This window comes from Xenopus laevis, chromosome 2L, assembly GCF_017654675.1.
Source record: "Xenopus laevis strain J_2021 chromosome 2L, Xenopus_laevis_v10.1, whole genome shotgun sequence".
NCBI classification, from domain to species: Eukaryota; Metazoa; Chordata; class Amphibia; order Anura; family Pipidae; genus Xenopus; species Xenopus laevis.
Window position 1 is genome coordinate 164,653,977 of NC_054373.1, and position 27,596 is coordinate 164,681,572.

Sequence of the window (27,596 nt, forward strand, 5' to 3'; positions counted from 1 at the left end):
CATTCCCCCTTCTACTGTGCTTCTGACAGGGACTGTTAAGACACACCCACCCTTCATTTGAAACATGGACACGGACTGTAGCAGATATGAAAAAGTTTGGGAACCCATCTCAGCCTGCACAATAATTCACTCCACTTTCAACAAAAATATAACCGTGGTATGTCTTTCATTTCCCAGGAACATCTGAGTACTGGGGTGTTTTCTGAAAAAAGATTTTTAGTGAAGCAGTATTCAGATGTATGGAATTAAACCATATGTGAAAAACTGGCTGTGCAAAAATTTGGGTACCCTTGTCATTTTGCTCATTTGAATGCATGTAACTGCTCAATACTGATTACTGGCAACAGCAAATTGGTTGGATTAGCTCGTTAAACCTTAAGAACTTCATAGGCAGGTGTGTCCAATCATGAGAAAAGGTATTAAAGGTGGCCAATTTCAAGTTGTGCTTCTGTTTGACTCTCCTCTGAAGAGTGACAGCATGGGATCCTCAAAGCAACTCTTAAAAGATCTGAAAACAAAGATTGTTCAGTATCATGGTTTAGGGGAAGGCTACAGAAAGCAATCTCAGAGGTTTAAACTGTCAGTTTCAACTGTAAGGAATGTCATCAGGAAATAGAAGGCCACAGGCACAGTTGCTGCAAAACCCAGGTCTGGCAGGCCAAGAAAAATACAGGAGCGGCATATGCGGAGGATTGTGAGAATGGTTACAGACAACCCAAAGATCACCTCCAAAGACCTGCAAGAACATCTTGCTGCAGATGGTGTATCTGTACATCATTCTAAAATTCAGTACAATTTGCACAAAGAACATCTGTATGGCAGGGTGATGAGAAAGAAGCCCTTTCTGCCACAAACAGAGTCGCTTGTTGTATGTAAAAGCTCATTTAGACAAGCCACAGTCATTTTGGAACAAAGTGCTTTGGACTGATGAGACAAAAATTTAGTTAATTGGTCATAACAAAAAGTGCTTTGCATGGTGAAAGAAGAACACCGCATTCCAAGAAAAACACCTGCTGCCTACTGTCAAATTTGGTGGAGGTTCCATCATATGACTGTATATTCATTATTGCCTACAATATTAGGATGGCTTTTTAGCAATGATATATGTCTCCTTTAAAAATATCCAAAAATCCTTGCGATGTAACTAAAATTCAGTGGCAGATTAATCTGTTTACATTTCTTGTGTGATCAGGGCTTTGATTAAAAGTGCACTGCAGTCAGGGGCCTATGACAGAGGAGGCCCCAAGATGGAAAAGCACCATTTGTGGATGACAAAAGGGGTGGGACTTGAGGGCAGTAGGTAGGATTAAAGTGAATTGTGGGTGGGGTTTTGGCATAATTGGGGAATGATCAGAGAGGGTCAAGGACATGACCCTGCATTTTTGAATTTGCATTTTAATTGCACTCCCCACCCATGGGGCCCAGGTGACCAGCTGATAGATCTTGGAGGGCCCTGCTAATGCTATAGTATAGGGCCCTGTAATTACTGCTGGCAGCCCTTTGTATGATCATCATTATAGTTTGTAACTGAGTCTTCAGTTGGCCATGACATATAAAAAAAGAAATGCAAATTCCAGTCAAAATACGCCCATGGTCACATCCATCACATCCATCTGAATTAGTCCGTTAATACTCTCAATTTTACCAATAGGTGCTTTATTTAAATAAAAATGGAGAGTGAAATACAAAATATACTTAAGTCAATACTGGAAAATGAGGAAATGCAAAAATGTCCCAATTCAAAGAGACAGAAATAACATACAATATTTTTAACCTCCTCAGTCACATGGCTTCTGTACACACACAAACATTCGCACACATATGTACTATGTGTACTGTATATATATATATATATATATTCTGGCCTAACACATTTATAGAGTCATTTTGTCATGTATATCTCAAAACGTATTATTATGGAGCCGTCAAATCTTTTTTTCCAACAATCATATGATTTCCCTACCCCTAATAACCCATCACATGTTGGTAGAACTCTACAATATTTTACAAACAATGTGCAATTTCATAAAAATAATGCTTCTATGCTAGCAAACTGTACTACGTCATAACAAAGAACATTCAGTACTTTCTAAGATTGGAGTCTGCATATTTGAGGCTAAAACAAGATAACGGTAATTACTATTGTACAATGAAAGAGAGTTTTTTGTTGTTGTTGCTGATGTTTAATTGGCAGGTGAAGAGGGCTCATTCTATAATCAGTTGTATTTCACTTTGTTGTCTAATTTGTCCATGAAAAGTCGATCTCCATAATACTTATGAGACAATATAAAGTGGGCCAGCATTTTCTTAGCTATCTCTATCGTTTTTCTGCTTGCCTTAGTGATCCAGTAGTTGGAATGGGATTGGACTGGGATGAAATTGACAGAGGAGAAGAAAGGACCAAGTCCCCTGTATTTTGGGAGTTTCCAAGACATTGAGGCTCATCTTTAACCACATCAGCAGAGGACACAACAGAGTCTTGTTCTGGGTCACTGCCTCTCCCTCTCTTTTTATCTTCCTCCTTCTTCCACTTCATTCTCCGATTCTGAAACCAGATTTTTATGTGTCTCTCTGTCAGGTTCAGCATGACTGCCAGCTCTACTCTCCTTGGTCTGGAGATGTATTTGTTGAAGAGGAATTCCTTCTCTAGCTCCAACAGTTGGGCTCTTGTGTAGGCTGTCCTTGTTCTTTTGTTCTCCTCTTGTTCCATTATGTATGATCCACCTGTAATGAGAGAATATTTAGCAATTTAGCATTGGTTGCACGTGCTCATGTATACATTGTATATGTGTATATTATCACATGAACATGAGTCCTGTACACACAAAAACAGCAGGAATCCTGGGAAGAAGTCAAGTTCTGCTCCAAAACGTTCTACTTTCATGGGACACCCTACAGGCCAAAGCTCACCCAAGGACAGCATAGGTCCTCTGTGCAGAATAATCCAAGGACCCCCTGATCACTGACCCATTAGAGCAGTGATCCCCAACCAGTGGCTCGCGAGCAACATGTTGCTCAAAAATCATTGGATGTTGCTCTCAGTGGCCTCAAAGCAGCTGCTTATTTTTGAATTCCGGGCCTGGAGGCAAGTTTTAGTTGCACAAAACAGAGCCTCAATGTAGGCTGCCAGTCCACATAAGGGCTATTAAATAGAAAATCACAGCTCAGCTCATTTGGCATCCCCAGGACCTTTTTTTTATGCTTGTGTTGCTCCCCAACTCCTTTTACATTTGAATGTGGCTCACTGGTAAAAAAGGTTGGGGACCTGTGTATTAGAGTAATAAGGAAACTGAAACCCACTGGTCCCCATACTGTACATTATAAAACTTAATTAACATTGTGCATAGAGCTTGTTTTATCTGCTTGGAAGTTGTGCTTTGTTTGTCACCTCCAAAAATCAAGAAGCAATAATACATTGAATGCTGGAGGTTTAGTAATATTGTTAAACCAATAGATACTGACTGTTCATCTTTAAAAGGATGAGCCACAAAGAACTAGTGAAGTGCGGGTCGGACAAAAATGTAGTACAGGTATGGGATCTGTCATCCGGAAGCCCGTTATCCCATACCACAGGGAAACATATTTTAAAAATAATTCCCTTTTTCTCTTATAATTCCCTTTTTCCCTTATAATAATAAAACAGTAGCTTGTACTTGATCCCAACTGACATATAATTAATCCTTATTGGAGGCAAAACCAGCCTATTGGGTGTATTAATGTTTAAAAGATTTTTTAGTAGAAGGAAGGTATGGAGATCCAAATTATGGAAAGACTCCTTCTCCGGAAAACCTCAGGTCCAGAGCATTCTGGATGTTATTTATATACAATTATTATTCAATATACATAATATATACAATTATTATTAATATAATACAATTATTATTTATAATATTATTCATATTATACAATTATTATTCATTAAACTATGTTCATACATAGGACATGAGTGACGTCATAACTAAGTAATGTTTTCATAACAGTACATTTGTGATATCCGTATTGTAAAATTATTGCAATATTGTATACAAAAGCCATTTATAGTACTACAACTTCATGCCATCTATAGCCTTTCAATACATAGAGCCATGAATATGGTAAAATGTGATGTCATTGGTTAAAAACTGTGACACCGGGAAAAAACCCAGTGTGGCCCGATAGCTGAGACTGGCTCGATGGCCACCTAAGACTGTGTGCTACTCCCTGACCCCCCTGCCCCTATCGTGGCCACATAAAGAGATAAGAAGGTTTACGCTGGTAGAGGAGCAAAGGGGGGCTATGGTTGGGGCCCAGGATGGGTTACAGCCCCTGATGTGGTAGTCCCAGTGGGCCCAACCCCCCCACCCCCATTGCAACGCTGGTTAAAAATGTGCTTAGTGTGACTCTTAGTAACCTAAAATTATATGTATCAAATCAAAGTCTATTCTGAGAATATTACAATATTAATATGCAAAATATATATATAATAATTACAATACATGTAATAAATGGATTTTAAAAGTCACTTCTAATACCCTAATATCTAAGGGGTCCATTTTCTTTACATTTTATTATAATACACACGCTAGCTACCCTTACTGCCCTCATTTGAGCAAAGCCCTTGCAGAGCTTTATGGGATATATAACACATACCAGTTACATAATGCAATGACAGCAGCTCATGAGAGCAGTGTAAGAAAAATACTAAAATGCTTAAATTGTGGAATAATAGTTCTTGTATTATAAACACAATGTTCAACATATTAAAATGTATTAGGAAATTAGCAATCACCTGAATTCTGTATCATATTCTCAGTGACTTGTTATAGGCTTATAAAATACATGAGAGAGTACAATATTCATTAAATCATGTGCTGGACTTTAACTTTATCCATTTATTGATATATATATAATATACAATACAGTATCAGTATTCAACCTGATTGGATCTTAAAGTAAGGAGCCATCACCACCCTCCCAACCTGTTAGTTTCCAGGTGCCCTCAGTAATGTCACTTATGCTATGATAAACTTCAGTCACTCTTTACTGCTGCACTGCAAATTGCAGTGTTATAACAATGAGCAGGTAACAGAATGACCCCTAGTGGTAGATACAAGAATAGCACTCAATTGTACAACACTCAAGTCACACCACGACTCCTCCAGTTACACTGAGCAGGAGAAACAATAGTTTATCTGAAAGCAGTTCCATTGTGAATTCCTGGCTCTTTCTGAAAACACAGGCTCAGTTACAGTGACCGTAGAAGTCATCCCTTCAAATGTGCTTTCTGCATAATATGCAGTTAAATAAAAGCTTTTTAGTTTCTGTCAAAGCATTTGTTATGCGGCTAGATTATAAGAAAAACAAATCATAGTTGGTCACAACTATTCATGTATTCCTTTCATCAGCTGAAGCATGGTTGTGTTGACAATAGTGGTGGAACTTTCTAGACTTAGTCCAAATTGGCACACTGAAATTATCATTTGGAAAGGCCACACCATTATTGGGATTATGACTATGAAGATTTTCATTCATCCAGGTCATGGTATATCTAGTATAGGTAAATCTAAAAACAACTGGACTTGCTGAGTAATCAATGAAGACGTTTGGATATTCCTATCACAGTAACTTCACAGAATCTACACCTCTGTGAATTTCTTCAGATGTCACCTCTTTGAAGAGTTACAATGGGCCATTGTGATTGGATTAGTGGAAGAGTTTATATGCCGAGAACTTCCCACACCAGTCAGTTGAACTGAAGAAGCTGCTCGGATGAGTAGTGAAACGTCTTCATTGATTACTCAGCAAGTCCAGTTGTTTTTAGATTTACCTATACTAGATTCATTATTGGGATTCAAACAACTAGTATAATATAATTTTGTGCAAAATGCTACAAAAAAATTACAGCTAAAGAGAATATACACTAATCATTTCTTGAGCTCTTGAGTGTTCAAACCCATGTTAGGTAATCTGCAGTGGCAAGTTTCTTTTTTGTTCTAAGCAGTTGTTGCCTATTTTTAAAATTGTGAGAAAGAGTACCATGAATTTGGCAAAAATCTCTGCTTTATAATCTAAAAATACAATATCGGTAATTTAGGGGGTTTGAATTCTGGGCTATATGCTGTACAGTTTGGTTGTCTCAGGCTATTGTTGTGTAATGTATAACAAGGCAGAACAAATTCACATTGGTTTTTCTAGAAAACTTTGTTTACTTGAACTTCAGTCCTTTTTTTTTTTGTCGCTTGGTTCATTATTAGTCCCAAAGACTGATGGCGTCTATTTATGAGGATGGATCAATGAGTTCTACATGTAATACTTTGTATCTGATAACTACAAGACATGATAAAAATATAATTACACTGATAAATCTGTGAAAGGTTTGCTGGATTAATGGTTGTGACTTGCAGGACATTTCATTCCTTGTTTGATTAAAAAACACAGGGCTCATTTACTATTTGTGTTTCAAGGAAATGTTAAAGGCAGAGACACACGTGGAGATTCGTTGAGATTAGTTGCCTGGCGACAAATCGCCTCTTCTTCGGGCGACTAATCTCCCCGCAATGCCTTCCCGCCGACTAGATTCTAAATTGCCAGCGGGATAGCACTCGGAGCGTTTCGGGTTCCGAAGTCACCAGAAATTTCCTCGTGAGGCAAACAAAGCATTCCCACCGGCGATTTAGATTCTAGCCATCGGGAAGGCATTGCGGAGAGATTAGTCGCCCGAAGAAGAGCCGATTTGTCCCTGGGCGACTAATTCTCCTGAATCTCCACGTATGTCTCTGCCCTATGAGTTATTGGTTTGTGTCTCCTAGCTTGCATGAACCTGCAGTTTTAATCTTGACTAAGCAGTTATTGTCTCAGTATCAGGTCCCATTACTCTCCTGCTGTGTTAAAATCCTTTTACAAGGGTCTGGCTTGGCAGCCCAGGGGCATAATTAGATATAATTAGATAAACAAAAGCTGTCACAATTGATAATAGGTTTCATAGAGCTCAGTGGAAGAACAGTAGATTCAAAGAGAAAATGGCACCAAGTGCAGACCTCTTTCTGTCAATACTACTGACGCTTAAAGGAATAGTTCAGTGTGAAAATAAAAACTGTGTAAATAGATAGGCTGTGCAAAATAAAAAATGTTTCTAATATAGTTAGTTAGCCAAAAATGTAATGTATAAAGGCTGGAGTGAACAGATGTCTAATAAAACAGCCAGAATCCAACTTCCTGCTTTTCAGTTCTATAACTCTGGTTAGTCAGCGACTTGAAGGGGGGCCACATGGTACATTTCTGTTCAGCGAGTTTGTAATTGATCCTCAGCATTCAGCTCAGATTCAAAAGCAACAGAAATGACCCATGTGGCCCCCCTCAAGTCTCTGATTGGTTACTGCCTGGTAACCAGGGTAACCAGTCAGTGTAAACCAAGAGAGCTGAAAAGCAGGAAGTAGTGTCCTGACTGACCTGTTATACATCAAATCACTCCAGCCTTTATACATTACATTTTTGGCTAACTAACTATATTAGAAACATTTTTATTTTGCACAGCCTATCTATTTACCCAGTTTTTATTTTTACACTGAACAATTCCTTTAAAAGGATATATTACCCTTCTTTACAATCAGAGAGGTAACTAGAGGGGGGCGGGCCCTGGCGCGGGATGTGCAGCCGGGCCCCGCCCCCCTCCGTACGGCCGGAAACAGCCGCATTTACGGCCGCATTTCCCTTAGAAGAGAGTGGCGTGCGAGCTGCCGGGGGGCCCTGAGGGGGTGCGGGCCCTGGCCCAATTGCACCCCCTGCTCCCCCAGTAGTTCTGCCACTGTTTACAATACATATGAAAATATTCTAGCATATCTGGGTAACGTCATTGTTCTATCATTCAGTTGATCTTGTGATTATTTAAAATTGGTTCCACCATAAGTTAAGATGGCAATAAATGGGTATTGTCCAAACTCACTGGTCTCCTCAATTCCCAACTTATAGCAGATCAGGGCCTCTGAAAATAACAACTGGGAAGACTTAAGATAAGATCAGGTTGTATAAACCTCAGTGAAGAGGTCTTGCATAGGCCTTTTTGAAATACTTATGATTCAGCAATCCTATATTCTCCTTCTGTCCAGGGACGGATTCAGGGCAACAGACAGGAGAAAGACTCTAGGACATGCCGTTTAAAGGCGCAGATCAGGGAAGCAGGTCACATTATATAATCATGTTTGGAAGACGTATATCATCACTGAACTCCCTCACCAAACACGAAGGCAAGAAGAATCAGTTTTTATTGTCTACACTGTTTAAAAAGTCCAAAACATTTTAAGCACAGATCACAAGAAAACATGTGACCAGATTAATTCCTGGAGAAGACCAGTTGCTCTGTGCAAGGAAACTTATGATGGGTTGGAAGCTTATCTTTGAACATGAGCAAATTGTACACAGTTGGTCAAAGATACAAGAATGTAAATTCCTTTGTCTGCCATAAGTCATATTCCAATTCTGAACCAAACAAAAAATATATGGCATGATTTGACAATAAGTAACCATCAGCACTTCCCAAGAACTTTTTTTTTACAAAGCTATTAGCAATTTTGCAAAGATGACTCAACAGCTACACTGTACAGTCATCCCCACCTGAAAATGCAGGAGGAACTAGAGCTGAAATGGAGGGGGGTATGGTGGATTCATAATGTTGGAACACTGTTTGTATAATTCTTTCCCCATGGGCAAGAGTTAGGGCATGACAACGCAAGCATGAAAAATATTCCTGGGTGGTGCAAAATAAAGGCTGTGATGGGTCATTTGGTGGCCACTATATGGACTAGCAGCCTACAGGAGGCTCTGTTTTGCAGTACATCTCGTTTTAATGCAGCCAAAACTTGCCTCCAAACGAGAATTCAAAAATAAGCATCTGCATTGACGCCATTGTGAGCAACATCCAAGAGGCTGGTGAGCAATACGTTGCATACAAGCCACTGATTGGGAATCACGTCATTAGTACAATGGTTAACTTTCTTAAGCCTCTTATACATGAAACCAAAATGTTTCTATGAGTTTGTTCCAGTTTCCTCCTAAAGTTTTCTAAGGTTATGTCTGACGACTGTCAGTTAATTCTTTCCAGCTATGATGTTGTTAATCTCTACACAAGGGATTCCCCATGGCTAAAGAATACATTTAGCAACAAAGATGATTAGAAAGAGTTGTTTGTATACTGAGGATGAGATAAGATTTATGACAGAGCTACATAAGTATAGTTCATTTAACAGCTATTTTTATACGTAGAACAGAACTTCGTACTTTTGAAAATCAATGCTTTTGGTTCCAAGTTGTCTCCACCATGAGCAAATGTCTGTAAGGGTTAGTCCACACGAGGAGATTAGGGGAGATTTTTTTCACCTGGTGACTAATTGCCTCTTCTTCTGGGCGACAATCTTCCCGAACTGCCTTTGCGTGTTTTCCCATTCACTATAATGAAAAGTCGCCTGTGCTAAAGCACACGTGGCGCTTCGTTCTCCAAAGTCGCCCGAAGTTGCCTCACGAGGATCAACAGGCATTTTTTGCTCTGATGTGGCGAACCACTAAAGACATGTTTACCCTCTGGCAGTGTATAGAGGGCAAATGTGTCTTCAGTACTTCCCAGGGAACCATATGAACCTTATATATATATATATATATATATATATATATATATATATATATATATATATATATATATATATATATATATATATATATATATATATATATATATATATATATATATATATCACACTGGATTTCACCCTCTGACATAGAGATGTTGGGATGATATATCAGGATGTAACTTTAAACTGACCTCAATGTGAAACCCAAGAACATATAATAACTCTATAACAATTTTTTTCCATCTTCTTTATATCTTCCATTTACATTTAAAAACCACTTAAAACTTTAGATAGAAATATGATACTTTCATAGCACAGATTTTATTTGTGGGAGCGAGGCCATACCTAGCTCGGCATTCATTCATGTCAGTAGTAGTGATGGGCGAATACATTTTCCAGGCATGGATTCGCGCAGAAAAATCCGCCATGACAAAAAACAATTTGGCCGCATTAAAATTGTTGCGTGCATAAAATTGACGCGTGCATAAAATTGGCGCACCAGAAATTGACAAAAATTGACGCGTGTCAAAATAATTTTGACACCCATTGACTTCAATGCATTTTGCGAAAATTTTTGCCATTTCGCTAATTTTTCCTGAAGCGTCAAAATTTTTCAGACACCCATTGACTTTAATGCATCTGGCTGAAAGAGTTGCACATATAAAAATTCATGTCAAAATTGACGCGTGTCAAAATAATTTTGACGCCCATTGACTTCAATGTGTTTTGCAAATTTTTTGCCATTTTGAAAAATTTTAATGCATTTGGATGAAAGAGTCGCGCTTATAAAAATTATTTTGACACCCATTGACTTCAATGCATTGTCTAAAATCACTAGCCAGTAGGCTTGAAAGTCATGACAATACACGTTCCTCCAGGTTAAAAGAAAGACAATAAAATTTTTTAGATGAGAGGGTTTCTAAGACATGAATGAATGAAGATAGTATTGAAATATTCTCTGTGAATCTTCAATGTGCCAGGATATAAGAAAACCAGTAGGAGAAAGTGCTGCTTCCCCGTTACATTGGTACAGTCCTAAACTGCCCCAAATGTCTCATATTTTCAAAAATCTGTAAATTTTGATAATTGCAAGGTAACGTTATTTATACATTTGTAATTGATAGGCAAGAGCAGCTGTAAAAATGCATTTAGAACTCCAAAAAAAGGAGACACAGTCACAATTTCCCCCACACTATTGAGAGTGTGTTTGCCATTAATGATTACCATGTGCATGAATGTGACTATTGTGTATTTATAATCAAGTCTCACTCTGGTATCACCTATATACGAGAGATCACATCGAATGCCAAGGATTGTATTTTTCAGCATAACAAGACCCTATTGGGGGAATGTAATAAAAGTCGGTAACGGAAAAAATATTTGCAATACGCAATGCGACAACTCGGAAAAAATTGCACAATTCGGCCATCAAATTCGGAAAATTTGTATGATTTGAATTGTGGCACGATTTTGACGAGACTTTTCCCTCACCAAATTTTTTTCTCACTGATTTTTTTAGTTCAATTTGTGGAAGGGAGTTTGGTTGTCTTTGTTTTAATAAAAAAATTGGATACATTTTAATTTTAGTAAATACCCCCCTAAAAGTTTGTGAGTTTAGTCATGGTTTCAAAAACCACGAAAATGAGACTGTTGATAAATAGGCCACCACTTGTTAAACTATTGTTGGTAAATAATACATTCAGGGGCAGATTTATCATGGGTCGAAGTGAATTCGAGGGAATTTTCGAAGTAAAAAAATTCTAAATTCTAAGTAATTTTTTGGATACTTTGACCATCGAATAGGATACTACGACTTCGAAATCAATTCGAAGTAAAATTGTTTGAATATTCGACCATTCGATAATCGAAGAACTGTCTCTTTAAAAAAACGTAGATTTCAATACTTCGCCAAATTAAACCTGCTGAAGTGCTATGTTAGCCTATGGGGACCTTCTTGAGCAGTTTTCTAATCTTTTTGAAGTCGAAGTAAAAACCTTCGATCGATCGCTAAAATCCTTTGAATCGTTTGATTCTAACGATTTAATCGTTCGATCGTTAGATTTTACTTCGACCGCAGAATAGCCAAATTCGATGAAAAAAAGTTCTAATTCGATATTCGAATTCAAAGTATTTTAATTCGATGGTCAAATTTCGAAGTATTTTTAACTTCAAAATTCCACCCTTGATAAATCTGCCCCTGAGTGTTTTAATTTCATATTTGGGTAAAAATGTGAACAGTATTTTGTTCTACTTCAATCCAAAAAAAACAAAAGTAACTTGTCTTTCATTTCAGTGCCCGCATTTCTGTTTTCTCAGAAATGTCTAGAAATGAACTAATACTAAAACACCCAGGATTAGACCATAAAAAATAATTTTCAATCTTTAATTATCCACAAATGTTAACTCATATATTTAATTTGATTTGATTTACCAATTTTCGATATCACGGGGGGGGGGAATATCGGCACCGATTATTTCTCTCAATTGCCTTCGAACAACAGATTATTTCAGAATATTCGTGGCTGTGTATTTTCACAGAAGAAAATTTGCACGCAAAGAAGAAAATCACAATGATCCTTCTATTTTTTATGCATCTGAAAATCTTAAATGTTTTAATGAATTGGGAAATAAATACTTAGGGGCAGATCTATCAAGGGTCGAATTTCAAAGTAACAAATACTTCGAAATTCGACCATCAAATTGAAATACTTTGAATTCGAATATCGAATTCCAACTTTTTTCATCGAATTTGGGTATTCTGCGGTCAAAGTAAAATCCATCGATCGAACGATTAAATCCTTCGAATCGAATGATTTTATCGTACAATCGTACTATTTTACTTCGACTTCAAAAACCGTATATTGAAGTCAAAGTTTTTTTAAAGAGACAGTACTTCGGTTATCGAATGGTGAAATATTCTAACTATTTTACTTTGAATTGAATTTGAAGCGTTTCCATAGTCGCCCGAAGTTGCCTCGTGAGGCAACTTCGGGCGACTATGGAAAACGCATCATCGCGTGTGCTTTAGCGCAGGCGACTTTTCATTAAAAAAAATTGTGAAATGTATTATTGCTAGAAACTTTTTTTGTACTAGAAACTGTGTTTAAAATATAAATAATTAGTTATGAATTTAGACAATTGTCCACAAATATATGGATATTTAAAAGAATCCCACAATACATGTCAAGAAGTGTACAATTTAAAGCAAAGCAGAATTATAATCATTCCATATTTGAAATTACAACAACAATCCTGCAAAAAGAGTATCAAAAATGATGTACAACATTTTCTTACTAAATGTGATGTTTTTAAAAGTGTTTTTAAAATGAGTACATTATTTATTTAATTAAATATTCATAATTATATTCACAAAATTTAAGAAAAAAGGAAAAATACAGTTTTATAGGCTTAGCAGGTCATTTGTTTTATCAGCTGATTTTTATCTTCGGCATTTTCCCATTATTATTTATTTAATTTGACATCACATATTTAGTAACTGGTAAAAATTAATGTGGGAACTGAAATAGTTATAAAGCAACAGAATTTTGTACAGGTATAGGACCAGTTATCCAAAATGCTTGGGACCTGGGGTTTTCTGGATAAGGGATCTTTCAGTTATTTGGATCTTCATACCTTAAGTCTACTGAAAAATCATTTGAACATGAAATAAACCAAATAGGATTGTTTTGTCTCCAATAAGGATTAATTATATCTTAGTTTAGATCAAGTAACAGGTACTGTTTTATTATTACAGAGAAAAAGGAAATCATTTTTAAAAATTTGGATTATTTGAATAATATGGAGTCTATGGGAGATGGCCTTTCAGTAATTTGGAGCTTTCAGGATAACGGGTTTCCAGATAACGGATCCCATACCTGTATTCCCTTTGCCTATTAAAGCAACATTGGCTGGAACTATTGTTTATATGGGAAAAACTGCTCCAGATAGCGATAGAGGTTTAGGGCAGAGGCATACGAGCAGATTCAGGGAGATTTAGTCGTCTGGCGACTTATCGCCTCTTCTTTGTGGCGACAATCTCCCCGAACTGCCTTCCCCCTGTTAAATGAAAAATCGCCTGCAGCAATGCACTCGCGGCGCTTCGATTACCGAAGTCGCGAAGTTTCCTTGTGAGGCAACTTCGGGCGACTTCAGGAAATTGAAGCGCCGCCATTGCGCTGGCGTTATCTCATTATAGCAGGTGGAAGGCAGGGGGAAGTCAGTTCGGGAAGTCTGTCGCCGCGCAGAAGAGGTGATTAGTCGCCAGGCGACTAAATCTCCCCGAATCTGCCCGTGTGCTCCTGCCCTTAGATGGAGGCATTCGGTTTGTAGAGAAGCTGAAAGTATTTAAGAATTAGGCATGTTCTATTGGCCTATATCTATGGCAGTGATATGGATTACATAAGTCTTACACCAGGAGGCTGTTTCTATACACCTAATACATTGCATTGTATAAACTTGGATTTAGAAAGCAAATACCTTGCATAGTGTTTCTGTTTGATTATAAGTAGGTTAAGAGCTGTTTAAGGGGCCGATTCACTAAGCTCGAGTGAAGGATTCGAATGAAAAATACTTCGAATTTCGAAGTATTTTTTGGGTACTTCGACCATCGAATGGGCTACTTCGACCTTCGACTACGACCTTCAACTTCGATTCGAACGTTTCGAACGAAAAATCGTTCGACTATTCGACCATTCGATAGTCGAAGTACTTTCCCTTTAAAAAAAACTTCGACCCCCTAGTTCGGCAGATAAAACCTACCGAAGTCAATGTTAGCCTATGGGGAAGGTCCCCATAGGCTTGCTAAACTTTTTTTGATCGAAGGATTTTCCTTCGATCGTTGGATTAAAATCCTTCGAATCGTTCGATTCGAAGGATTTAATCGTTCGATCGAACGAAAAATCCTTCGATCGATCGAACGAACGTTTAGCACTAAATCCTTCGACTTCGATATTCGAAGTCGAAGGATTTCAATTCGAGGGTCGAATTTCGAAGTATTTTTTACTTCGAAATTCGACCCTTAGTGAATCTGCCCCTTAGGCTAAGGCCACACTAGGCGATAGCGCCGCGATTTGACTCGCTAGGCGATTTCGAGCGACAATAGAAAAAAGATCGCCGCGTGTGTTTTTACGCTGGCGATTTTACGCGATTCCCCATAGACGCCAGCGCAAAAGTTTCCCCAGCGATTGCGGCTTAAAAGTCGCCGCGAAAAGTCGCCGCGAGTCAAATCGCGGCGCTATCGCCTAGTGTGGCCTTAGCCTAAGAGTCCATTTACTGTTATTATTTAACATAATCAGCAAAATGATCTGTCCTTTTTTTAGTGTTTTCATTAGGGTGTAAGTGACATGGAATGTGTGATCATTAATGCTACAAAATAATAATTATTCCCCCACCACTAGCAAGCTTTCCTTATTCATTATCCCATTCCAATATCCCTCATATTCACTTTTGCTCTTCTGCATGTTTCTCCCTCAAACAGCAGGTTATTCAGGATGAATTCGGTATTAAAGTAATTCTGCATCATAAATCTGGATTTAGGGGCAGATTTATCAAGGGGCGAAGTGAAAATTATAATTATCAAAGTCCGAATTTATCTCAATATTTTCTGCTACAAACTCCGTTCAAATCTGCTCAGGTTTTTTACACTTATTTATTATTACAATTTCCCGAAAATTTGCTTTGCGGGAAAAAAATCAGATTTTCACGAATTTTTCAAACTTTTTAATCTGATTTTCACGTTTTTTTCGTAATTTTCATCTGAAAACTCTGAAAACTTCGGGGTATTGCCTGAAACCCAGCGCACATCAAAAAATCATTGGGACTTCCCCCTTTGATTTATATGCAACCTCGGCAGGTCTGAGATGCCGGATTTTCCATCCTCTGGGATTAATAAATTCTGAAAAATTTGTGATTTTTTATGTCAGATTTTAATTAAAAAAATTACGAGATTTTTGCATTTAGAGTTTAGTAAATAACCCCCTTGGTGTACATTGACTAGGGAATAGTCCAAATTCAATTCGAATTTGAAAATTTGAATATTGAAATTTATAATGTAATGTTTCTTCAAAAATTTGACTTCTACCATTCGCCATCTAAAACCTGCCGAATTGCTGTTTTAGCCTATGGGGGACCTCCTAGAACCTATATGGAGTGAATTGGTTGACTTTGAAAAATCAAAGGTTTTTTTTAAAAAAAACTTAGAATCGAATTCGATCAAGTTTGTTTCGATTTCAAACAAAAACGGCCTATTCATAACAAATTTCAGTTGGTCTTTTTTAATCTGAATTTTGAAGTTTTTTTTATTCAAAATTCGACCCTTGATAAATCTGCCCTTTAATGTATCCACCTGTACTCACAGGACTGTGTATATTTGAGCCTGGGCCTTAAGTCACTGGTTACTGTTTGTTCATCTTCAGTCTGACATTTAGGGGCAGATTTATCAAGGGTCGAATTTCGAAGTAAAAAATACTTTGAAATTCGACCATCAAATATCGAAGTTGAAGGATTTTTTACCGAATTTGGCAATCGAACAATCAAACGAAAATTGTTTGATCGTACGATTAAATCATTCAAATCGAACGATTTCAGCGATCGATCTAAGGATTTTCCTTCGACCTCTAAAGAATTAGAAAACTGCTCTAGAAGGTCCCCATAGGCTAACATAGCACTTCAGCAGGTTTAATTTGGCGAAGTATTGAAGTCAAAGTTTTTTTTAAAGAGACAATACTTTGATTATCGAACGATTTTTACTTCGAATTGAAGTAAATTCGAAGTCATAGGGGCAGATTTACTAAGGGTCGAGTATCGAGGGTTAATTAACCCTCGATATTCGACCAGGAACTAAAATCGTTCGACTTCGAATATCGAAGTCGAACGATTTAGCGCAAATCCTGCGATCGAACGTTCGAAGGATTATTCGTTCGATCGAACGATTAAATCCTTCGAATCAAACGATTCAAAGGATTTTAATCCAACGATCGAAGGAATATCCTTCGATCAAAAAAACGCAGGCAAGCCTATGGGGACCTTCCCCATAGGCTAACATTGAGTTCGGTAGCTTTTAGCTGCCGAACTAGGGGGTCGAAGTTTTTCTTAAAGAGACAGTACTTCGATTATCGAATGGTCGAATAGTCGAACGATTTTTACTTCGAATCCTTCGATAGTCGTAGTCGAAGGTCGAAGTAGCCCATTCGATGGTCGAAGTAGCCAAAAAAACACTTCGAAATTCGAAGTTTTTTTAATTCGAATCCTTCACTCGAGCTTTGTAAATGTGCCCCATAGTATTCCATTCGATGGTCAAAGTATCCAAAAAATTACTTCGAATTTCGGATTTTTTTACTTCGAAAATTCCCTCGAATTCACTTCGACCCTTGATAAATCTGCCCCTAATTGTACAATATGGCATAAATCCATTTGGGGGGGGGTTAACTTTGAACAAAACAAAATCTGTATTTGTTGTCATGTTATTAAATATAAAATTATAATAGTTGTAAGAGAAGTATTGTATTTTCAATGGTATCAGTAGTACTGCAGGTCCCTGCTCATTTTATTAATAGTATGCTGTAGGTGAATTTCACCTGGGGCTGATTTATCAATGTTCAAATTCTAATTAATACCACAATTCCAGTGTATTTGTGCTAAAGCTCATGAATTCGAATTCAGGTTTGCAAAATTTTAATTTTAGAGATTTATTAAGTACAAAAACATTGAATGTGTAAATTTGGCATCTGAAAGCTGGTGAGTTCATGTAAATGTCAATGGTAGTTGTCCTGGGAAAAATGTAAGCAATTTTTTCAGTTTAAGTTTTTCAACCTTTTTTTTTTTTTCTTTTTATTGAGTTTCAAAATTTTGAACATTACACAAAAAGAATTACAAAATAGAAAGAGTACAGTATAGAAAGGAAAAAGAAATATAGAAGGGGGGGTAGGAGGGAGGGTATGAGTTCAAGTTTTTCAACCTTTTTGACTTTAAGGGGGTTATTTGTTTGTGAGGTTTTTTTTACCTAGAATAAACTCAGAATTTATACAAACTCCAATGTTTGCTTATTTATGAAAAAATCTGAATGTAAAAAAACTCGAATGAATCAGGGAAAAAACTCAAATACCTTGAATTTATCAAGTTTGCAGGCTCAAAAAAACCTCAGAATTTATTGAGTATGTAGGCTAAAAAAACCTCAAATACTTTGAATTTAACAAGCTTCCGAGCAAAATCCAGCGTAAAACACCTACAAATTGTGAAGGCAAAAAACATCTTCAAATGGTTAAAGGGACCACTGACTTCTGCATGAATTCGACAGTATTTTCATATTTGGATTTTTGCATAATAAATCTCTTTGCATAATAAATCTCTTCGACTTGGTAGACCCATTGACAATGACGAGTAGAATGCCAGTTTGCGGTATTTACGTTTTTTTTCTCAATTATAATTGAATTCAAGTTTTTTTTTCTCATTTTTATTTGGATTCAAGTTTTTCAATAAATATAAATAGTGCTTCAATTGAAATAGACACTCACAGGTTATGCCAGGACTGACATTTCCAGTCCCGTGTTCAATGCTATTTAATCTCCCAGCAGCTCAAAAATATCATGTACTAATCTTAATACTCCTTATTTCCCACTAAAGAACTCATTTAAAAAGTATTAACCACATAAACAGACACAGAAGTGTCTGTTTATGTGGTTAATAGCCATGTGGTTAACAGCCATTCCTGTATAGAGAAGTGGAGCTCACACCCCAGATGAAAAAAGACTAAACAGATCTACAGGCATAAAATCAAATGATTTCATTTATGTTTATAATAATAAAACAGTAGCTTGTACTTGACTGTAACTAAGCTGCATGAATCGATATTGGTGGCAAAACAATCCCATTTAAGTGATTTTTAGCAGACTTAAGATCCAAATTTTGGAAACATCCATTATCGGGAAACCCCAAGTACCAAGCATTGTGGATAACAGGTCCCATACCTGTACTGAGATTAGAGGTTCAGAAACCATTAGGGTCAGGCCACAATGGGCGTTTTAGGGAGATTTGGTCGCCTGGCAACTAATCGCCTCATTTTTGCGGCGACCAATCTCCCCAAAAGCCTTCCCTCACTCTGCGCCAAAAAAAAACGCCATCGCTAATCACACACGGTGATTCGCTTTCTGAAGTCGCCCGAGGCAACTTTGGGAGACTTTTTCATTTTAGCTGGCGCAGGAGGGAAGGCGTTTGGGGAGATTGGTCGCCGCAAAAACGAGGCGATTAGTCTCCAGGCAACCAAATCTCCCCAATAGGCCCAGTGTGGCCTGACCCTTAAGAGCAATTTGTACTAAAGGCTAAAGCTGGCCATAGATGTTGAGATTTTTAAAAGATCAGATCCTCATCGTGAGACCACGATCTTCTCGGAAAGAAATTTACCATCAACTAAAAAGACCAATTTGCCAGGAAAACAAAGGGGAGCTGCCTGCTTGGCTCTGCAAACATAGATAGATTACACTGGGACTGACAAAGATTTTTTGACCTGGCCGATTAATTTCCCGACAGATGTTGGCCGAAAAATCGCAAGATGTACGATCGTTCGAATACCACTAACCGCATGATAATTTCGAAGGATTGGTCGGGCTTCCCTAAAATCGGTCGTTCGGCAAGAAGAATCGGCGCGTCTATGGGGAGCTTAAGAGTTTCACCAAAGCCTCAGTCTTTCCAGTATTTCGTTGCCCTTGCCATTATTTATAAGTCAGAAATAACATTGTGGTAATTTATTATCATGTTGTTAGATAAATACGTCTTTGTGATATACATTTATGCCTAACAACATACATTTTTTTCTGATATCTAGTATAAGGCCTGAGCAGAAGGAAAATATTAGCATGGCTATTATCCAGCAATAAGTATTTCGTTGGGTAAACAGTCAAGTTAGGTAAACAGACAAGCCTAAAAGTTCCCAAGCCCAAGACGTCCGTTTACTAAGGTGCGATAAACAGCGATAATGCCTGCGCCAGGAAAAACGCAAGAGCAGGTTTACTAAAGTGCGAGCACATATATAGTAATGCCTATTATTGCATTCATGCTACGTAAGTTGTCTCGTAAAGTTTACTATTGATTATTGCCAGAATTGTCGCCAATTTTTATTGCCACCCCGAGGGTGGAGTTATGCGAAGCAAAGACAGAAATTGTTAGTAAAAGAGTGGTAACCGAGGAAGAATGATACAGGTATGGGATCTGTTATCCGGAAACTTGTTATCCAGAAAGCTCAGAATTAGATAGACTCCATTTTATTCATATAATCCAAATTTTTTAAAATTATTTACTTTTTTTCTGTGATAAAAAAAACAGTAGCTTGGACTTGATCCCAACTAAGATTTAATTAATCCTTATTGGAAGCAAAAGCAGCTTATTTGGTTTTATTTAATGTTTAAATGATTTTCTAGTAGACTTACGGTATGAAGATCCAAATTACAGAAAGATCTGTTATCCAGAAAACCCCAGATCCTAAGTATTCTGTACTTATAAATGAATTCTTCGTTAATTCATTAAGAATAATTAATATGTGAAAATAATTTATTCTTGAGATTCTTGATATTACTTAATTGGCAATAAGTATATTTAATAATACAGGTATAGGATCCGTTATCAGGAAACCCATTATCCAGAAAGCTCTGAATTACAGAAAGGCCGTCTCCCATTTTAGCAAAATAATCAACATTTTAAAAAATAATTTCCTTTTTCTCTGTAATAATAAAACAAACTATAATATAATTATGCTTATCCAGCTGATTTATTGGGTTTATTTAATGTTTATATGATTTTCTAGTAGACTTAAGGTATGAAGATCCAAATTACGGAAAAGATATGTAATCCAAAAAACTCCATGTCCCAAACATTCTGGATAAAAGGTCCCATACCTGTACATTCATGAATTGATAATAAATACTATAATTAAAAAAACAGTATCTTGGACTTAATCCCGACTAAGATATAATTAATCCTTACTGGAGGCAAAACCAGCCTATTGGGTTTATTTAATGTTTACATGATTTTCTAGTAGACTTACGGTATGCAGATCCAAATTACACAAAGATGCATTATACAGAAAACCCCAGGTCCTAAGTATTCTGGATAACAGGCCCCATACCAGTACTTAAAAATGAATTCTTAGTTAATTCATTAAAAATAATTAATATGTGGAAATAATTTATTCTTGAGATGCCTGGTATTACTTAATTGGCAATAAGTATATTTAATAATACAGGTATAGGTTCCATTATCCGGAAACCCATTATCCAGAAAGCTCTGAATTACAGAAAGGCAATCTCTCATATATTCCATTTTATCAAAATAATCCAAATTTTTAAAAATAATTTCCCTTTTCTCTGTAATAATAAAACAAACTAAAATATAATTATCCTTATCCAGCCTATTGGGTTTATTTAATGTTTACATGATTTTCTAGTAGACTTAAGGTATGAAGATCCAAATTATGGAAAAGATCTGTAATCCAAAAAACCGCAAGACAAATTTGTCTCATGGCACGTTAGTAAACATGCGAGCGGCATTAATATTGTTGCAATTGTTATAGACGTTTTTTTTAAAACTTTAGCAAACGGACTACTTAACCTAATTATTCTCGTTTAGGAAGGTAAAAAAAAAATTTCACTCATGCTTCTATGATATAATACTAGAAGCCCGTATATTTATTTATCAGTTCTCCTACATTTATATATGTACTGTATGCAGAATAGTTGTGTGTGAATAGAATTATATTATAAACATATCAGCAATGAATACTGACTGCATGCAGGGGAGAAGGAAGGTCTAAAAAAATATTCCTGGGACAAAGAGCTTGCAGTCCTAGAATAATCTTGCATAAAGTGATTCTTCTTCCAATCTGTTCATCCCCTTCTAAAACAGACTGTGGTAGCGATTCAATATATTAATGAAAAAAAACCCCATATGATTATTTAAATGCAATGCAGCCAAACAAACCACAAACATGCCTTTAAAAACAACTTTCTATGAACGGTTTAAATCAAAGATGATGGACCAGCTTCCACCTTAAAATTCCTTTAAATAATATCTGCCAATATAATACCATATACAGGTATGGGACGTGTTATCTAGAATACTCGGGACGTGGGGTTTTCCAGATCTTTCTGTAATTTGGATCTCCGTACCTTAAAGGGGGTTATTTATAAAAGTCCGAATTTATCTCAATATTTTCTGATACAAACTCCATTTAAATCTGCTCGGGTTTTTAAGCTTATTTATTATTATATTTTCAATCAGATTTTCACGTTTTTTCAGATTTTTCAAACTATTTCCATGGGGTTTTTTTCGCCCGAAAACTCAGATTTCTTATGCTTTTTGCCAGAAAACTCCGAAAACGTTGAGGTATTGCACGAAACCCAGCGCACATCAAAAAATCATTGGGACTTCTCCCATTGACTTATATGCATCCTCGTCAAGTCTGAGATGCTGGATTTTCAGATTCAGATTTTTCCATCCACTGGGTTTAATAAATTGGGATTTTTTAAAAGTCAGATTTTATTTTAAAAAAAATCACGAATTTTTCGTGATATTTGCATTCTGAGTTTAGTAAATAACCCCCCAAGTCTACTAAAAAAATCATTTAAATATTAAGGGCTGTATTTATCAAAGTCTGAATTTATTTGGCTATTTTAATGAAAAAAGTCCAGCCAAACTAGAATCCACAATTGGACCTTATTTATTATTAAAAAATCATGATTTTATCGGATCGGGGAAAAACATGAAAAAATCGATATTTTTCTGACTTTTTCCCGAAAAGTCAGAGATTTTCAGATTTTTCTCCGAAAGGCCTGAAATAGTCGGATTTTCGGACTTATTCCAGTTCAGACCACAGAAACTTCCAAATACAATAGGAACCTCTCCCTTTGACTTATATACAACCTCGTCAGGTCTGAGATGCTGTATTTTTGCATTATCAGAAAAACCCTCAATATACCAGGCATATAAATTTTTTTGGTCAAATTGCCTTGTTTTTGGGGCTTCATCCCTGAACATTCTAGATCAAAGTCTACCCCAGCATATCAGGTTCTGGGGAAGACACAGCAAGAATTGCAGAATTGTTTTGGTGCCTTGTTGGCCCTCAAAAAATACAGGGAATAATAACAATTTAAAATCTAAATTTAACAATTTCTCGCAGCTTTCGATTTTGATTGCCCAAACTGGATGGAGCTTCTGCAGAGTAAAAAATCATTTTGTGACCTTCCTTTGCTTCATTTTTTTTTGAATGTGGAGAATATAACGCATCTTGTACCAGGATACAGTTATTGCATTGAAAAATGTTTAACATTGTCATGGTGGGTATAATGTCATTATATTGTATTTCTTACTAAACGTGATTACATTCATTTATTATGAAATACAGACATGGAATCTGTTATCCGGACACCCGTTATCCAGAAAGATCTGAATTATAAAAAGGCCCATAGACTTCAAATAATCAAAATTTTTAAAAACGATTTCCTTTTTCTCTGTTATAATAAAACAGTAGCTTGTACTTGATCCCAACTATGAAATAATTAATCCTTACTGAAGGCAAAACAATCCTATTGGGTTTAATGAACGTTTAAATGATATTTTAGTAGACTTAAGGTATCTGGAAAGCCACAGGTCTAGAGCATTCTGGATAACAGGTCCCATACCCGTACCATGCTCAATAAACAATCCCCTTTCCCCTGTTTAGTGCAATTGAACAATTGCTCAAGATGGTAGAAGTGAGTGGATTTTTGAGAACGTGGAAAATCTATTTGCTTGTCCAGCTCAGAGGTAGAAGCCAAAGGGATTAAGAGCAGCTCTTCCTCAAATCAGAGTCCAAGCTTACAGGACATGAATTTGAATACCACATGACTCCTTCAGTTGCAATTACTGGTAATAGTGGTTTTGGACCAGGACTGGCTCAAGGGCTCTTGCCTTAGTGATACAGCATGGCCACCCCTCTTTGTACATGATATATATATATATATATATATATATATATATATATATATATATATATATATATATATATATATACAGTGTAGAAACACAACAGCCGTCCCCAGCCTCCTACTGAATTCAATGAGGATCACACTGATAATCCAGCGAGTTGTGTAGCTACTTGTTGCTAGTTATTAGCTGCTATACAAATGCACTTAACAAAATGCCATGGGCCAGGGATTTCCAGCCTATCTGGCTCTACAGCTCTTTCTAAACGATGACAAAAAGCATCCCCTGAAAGAGGATGCTGGGAGTTGCAGCCTACTACCATCTGTTGTCTTACTATTTGGCCATCCTTAGTTCTAGGATTATGCTTATCTAGTCCATGTCTGCAGTTTAAGCAAGTGAACGTGTGCATTAAACTGCTTGTTGGCCAAGTAATGTTATATGTTGTCGGCAGTTCAGCCCTTCAGCTGCTGAACTACAAATCCTATGATTCCCAGGCAGCCTGTGTTACAAGAATGCTGGGAGTTGTAATAGGACAAGAGTTAAGGGGTCTCAGTCTGGCCATTACTACTGCAGGAAAGCCCTGTATCACCTGGAAGTGAGGATAAATTACTTTTTGCTTTTTAAATGTAACCATGACAAAAGGAACAGTATGGCTGCCGCAACTTCTCTGAGACATTCTTAATGCGCCTGCTGTTAGTGCTCCATGTACTATTCCTTCATGTGTTTTTATTCTCTCGGATATGAGAATAGCAGCAACTAGAAAAGGCTACATCCTACATAGAATCAATTGTCGGCCTGTAATATATTGATTGCATTCAAATAACTGCATGGAGCAATGTATCAATACATTGAATTAAAGGGTGAACGGTGATCCAAGGAGAAATCCAAGTTACTGCTCTGAACACAGATAAGAATTAGGCAGAATTTGCAGACATTTTCTACTTAAAGACACAAGTGAAATCAGCTTTTAAGGTCATTTTATTCTACAAACATTTTCTAAAACATGGATAATTCAGAATGTTTCTGGGGGTGTTGGATATGAAGGGCTCCCCCTAAACCCATGCAATAAATAAATGAACATTATTGGTTGTTATGACATTCTTTAAAATATTTATCCTATAGCCATTTAAAATTTTTTTGGAAATCCTCTTTATTATCATTACCTATTATTAGTACAGGTACCAGATCTGTTACCTGGAATGCTTATGACTTTGGGGTTCCAGTATGCCCTAAGGTTAGCCATTAAATAGGATATTATAATTAATTGCAGGGTGACCATTAAAAATGAAGAATTTATTAGATTAAACCCTATGGAAAGTGGAATTACTGTTGCTTTCTGGTAACAAGTTTCCAGAAAGCAGATCCCATTACCTGTACCAGTATTGTGGTTTTGTTAATAACGTTACGACTTTTATTATTCATTGTAATGAAATAGCGTAGGTCCCTATTGTTGTTATTATTGCCATCAAGAGCGGTAGAACTATTATTGCTTCTATATTATTACTGTGGCTCTCATTTAACGCTGAGATATTTATTTAACCAGAATAGGAATAATCTATAGTGGAATACTGAGAGTTGTAGTTTAACAACAGCTGGACAACTGACAATTGGATAGATATAATGGGACTCACATTAGGATTACACAATCTTTTATAAAACATAGGGATATCAGAGGTGACCGAATCGTTCAGTGACATATGGGTACGAGGCTGGAGGCCAAGGTGAATTCTAATATCCTTATATTTTACAACAGGGTTGTTTTTTATTTTCAGCAAGTCACGGGACACAAATGACTTTAACAGTTACCTACATTACCAACTAACATCGTTTGCAATCGTTTACAAATTTACAGGTACGGGATACGTTACCCGGAAACCCATTATCCAGAAATTACAGGAAGGCTGTCTTCTGTACTCATTTTAATCAAATCATTCTAAATTTTTTAAAAAGAATGTACTTTTTCTCTGTAATATTAAAACAGTACCTTGTACTTAATACGAATTAAAATATAATTAAATCCGTAATAATTAAGGTCAAAACAATCCTATTGTGTGTAATTCATTTTTAAATACCCCAGGTCCCAAGCATTCCGGATAATAGGTCCCATAACTGTATAATACTATACAAAATCCTTGAATAAATCTGCAAAATATATCCTTTCATACCATTCTCATTGCTGCCATCAATAATAATTGGTGCTTCCTTATGTCCTATTTGTCCACGACTCCCTGAATTTTGTTTATATTTGTGTAAATAATAATAATGTGTCCCGTCTTGTAATAATAAGGATATTATAAGTCACTTAACCTGCAGCCGTATATCTTTATATAGTAATGGAACTGCTCAATGGCTTTTGAGGTTATTCATGGTGCTTATGTATCATTAATCATTTTATTATGTTATAAAGTATTAAAAAAGATCTTTCTGAAAAGATTTTTTTTGCATAATGAAAGCAACTTTTCAATCCAAAATAACACCAATTATAAGAGGTATAGGATCAGTTATCCAGAAACCTGTTATTCAGAAAGCTCTGGATTATGGGAAGGCCATCTCCCATAGACACCATTTTAAGCAAATAATTCTTATTTTTAAAAATGATTTCCTTTCGCTCTGTAATAATAAAACAGTACATTGTACTTGATTCCAACTAAGATATAATTAATTCTTATAGGTGGCAAAACAATCCTATTGGGTTTAAAAGATTATTTAGTAGAGATCCAAATTACAGAAAGCCTCCTTATCCGGAAAACCTCCTTATCCGGAAAACCTCAGGTCCAGAGGATTCTGAATAACAATGTTATTGGCAAATAACTTACAAACCAAAGTTGTTTAGAATTCCAATTTCTCCAAAATGAAATAATTACACTGAGGAAATATTGCAGTAAAATGGAAATTGTGGTTTACGTATTAGAGACAATAGAAAGGAAAATACAGTGAATAATTGTGCCGTTCCCAGACAGGCTCAGGCTCTCGTGTCAATCACTTTTGGCGATAAAGCAACTTCCTGGCGGGTATCTGACGTCGTCTGGGCAAGGTTAGAGGGCAGAGAATATCTGCCCTGAATATTGCTAGAATATACATTTTCCAACAGCCTATTTGCACAAAGCTATTAATAAAATATTTGCTTTGCAGGTGTGACAAAATAGTGCATAATGGGCCCCGTGATAACATTGTGCAAGGAGATACAGAAATATTGTTCTCGTAACTGAGCTATTCTGAGCTGATAGAGGGCTTTTTCCCCAAATCTGCCAATCACTGCTAGACAATGTCTGCATTATGCTGTCTGTTTCCGGCTGGAGTTCCAGGCATGGACTATGCAGTAGAAGTGTATTAATGCACGAGGGCTTTGCCTCTAACCCCAGCCTTGGTTTCCCACTCCACAACTGCACTATTCCCGTTCCATGACTTCAGGTTTCTCCCTAAGGCAAGTCCTATCTACAAGTGGGGGTTAAAGTGTAACTACCTCTAAGGTATCCCACTCACAAGGTGGCCCTCAGACACAAACATGGTTCCCAAACATAATAACTGCTGCTCAACTCTGCTGGAGCATATTGTTGGCTGATAATGATTTAAATTGCATGCAAATAGGGTCAAATATATATATAGGAGGAATATCTGTTGCTCACCTGTCCACTGTCCTTTCCAGGCGTGGGATTTGGTGGATTTCATCCATGGGAAAGGTAGAAGGGTTCTGTTCCTTTCCTCTAAGTTTCCGGATTCAGTGTCTTCTGGGAATGGCATTTGCTGTTGCGGATGAGGGATCCCTGGGTGATGGTGGTGGTGATGGTGGTGATGGTGATGAAGGTGAGGAAGAATGGACTCCTCAGATATGGGGGGCACTTCAAACGGCGAGATGTCTGGAGGACTGCCTGGGTCCAGAGCTACCAAGGGGTTGTTGTAGGCTGCTTGCTGCTGCCTCCCCATGTAAAGGCATGCTGGGGGGCTTGGGTTATAGTCCTGTCCCTGGTTCCTCTGGAACGCACAAGGCTCCTTGTAAATTGGAGCTTGGGGATAATATTGGTCATCGGTGTTCATGGTGATAAGCAGCTG

The 27,596-nt window shown here is 36.9% G+C and overlaps 1 protein-coding gene across 1 annotated transcript; it reads right to left on the minus strand.

Annotated features, from left to right (window-relative positions):
• Positions 1–1,660: 1,660 nt before the first annotated feature.
• On the minus strand, positions 1,661–27,596 carry pdx1.L (pancreatic and duodenal homeobox 1 L homeolog). The gene is made up of 2 exons (XM_018247708.2): positions 27,173–27,596; positions 1,661–2,724 (listed from the first exon to the last, which is right to left on the minus strand). The coding sequence occupies exons 1-2, from the start codon at positions 27,579–27,581 to the stop codon at positions 2,318–2,320; spliced, it is 816 nt and encodes a 271-aa protein (XP_018103197.1). The 5' UTR covers positions 27,582–27,596; the 3' UTR covers positions 1,661–2,317.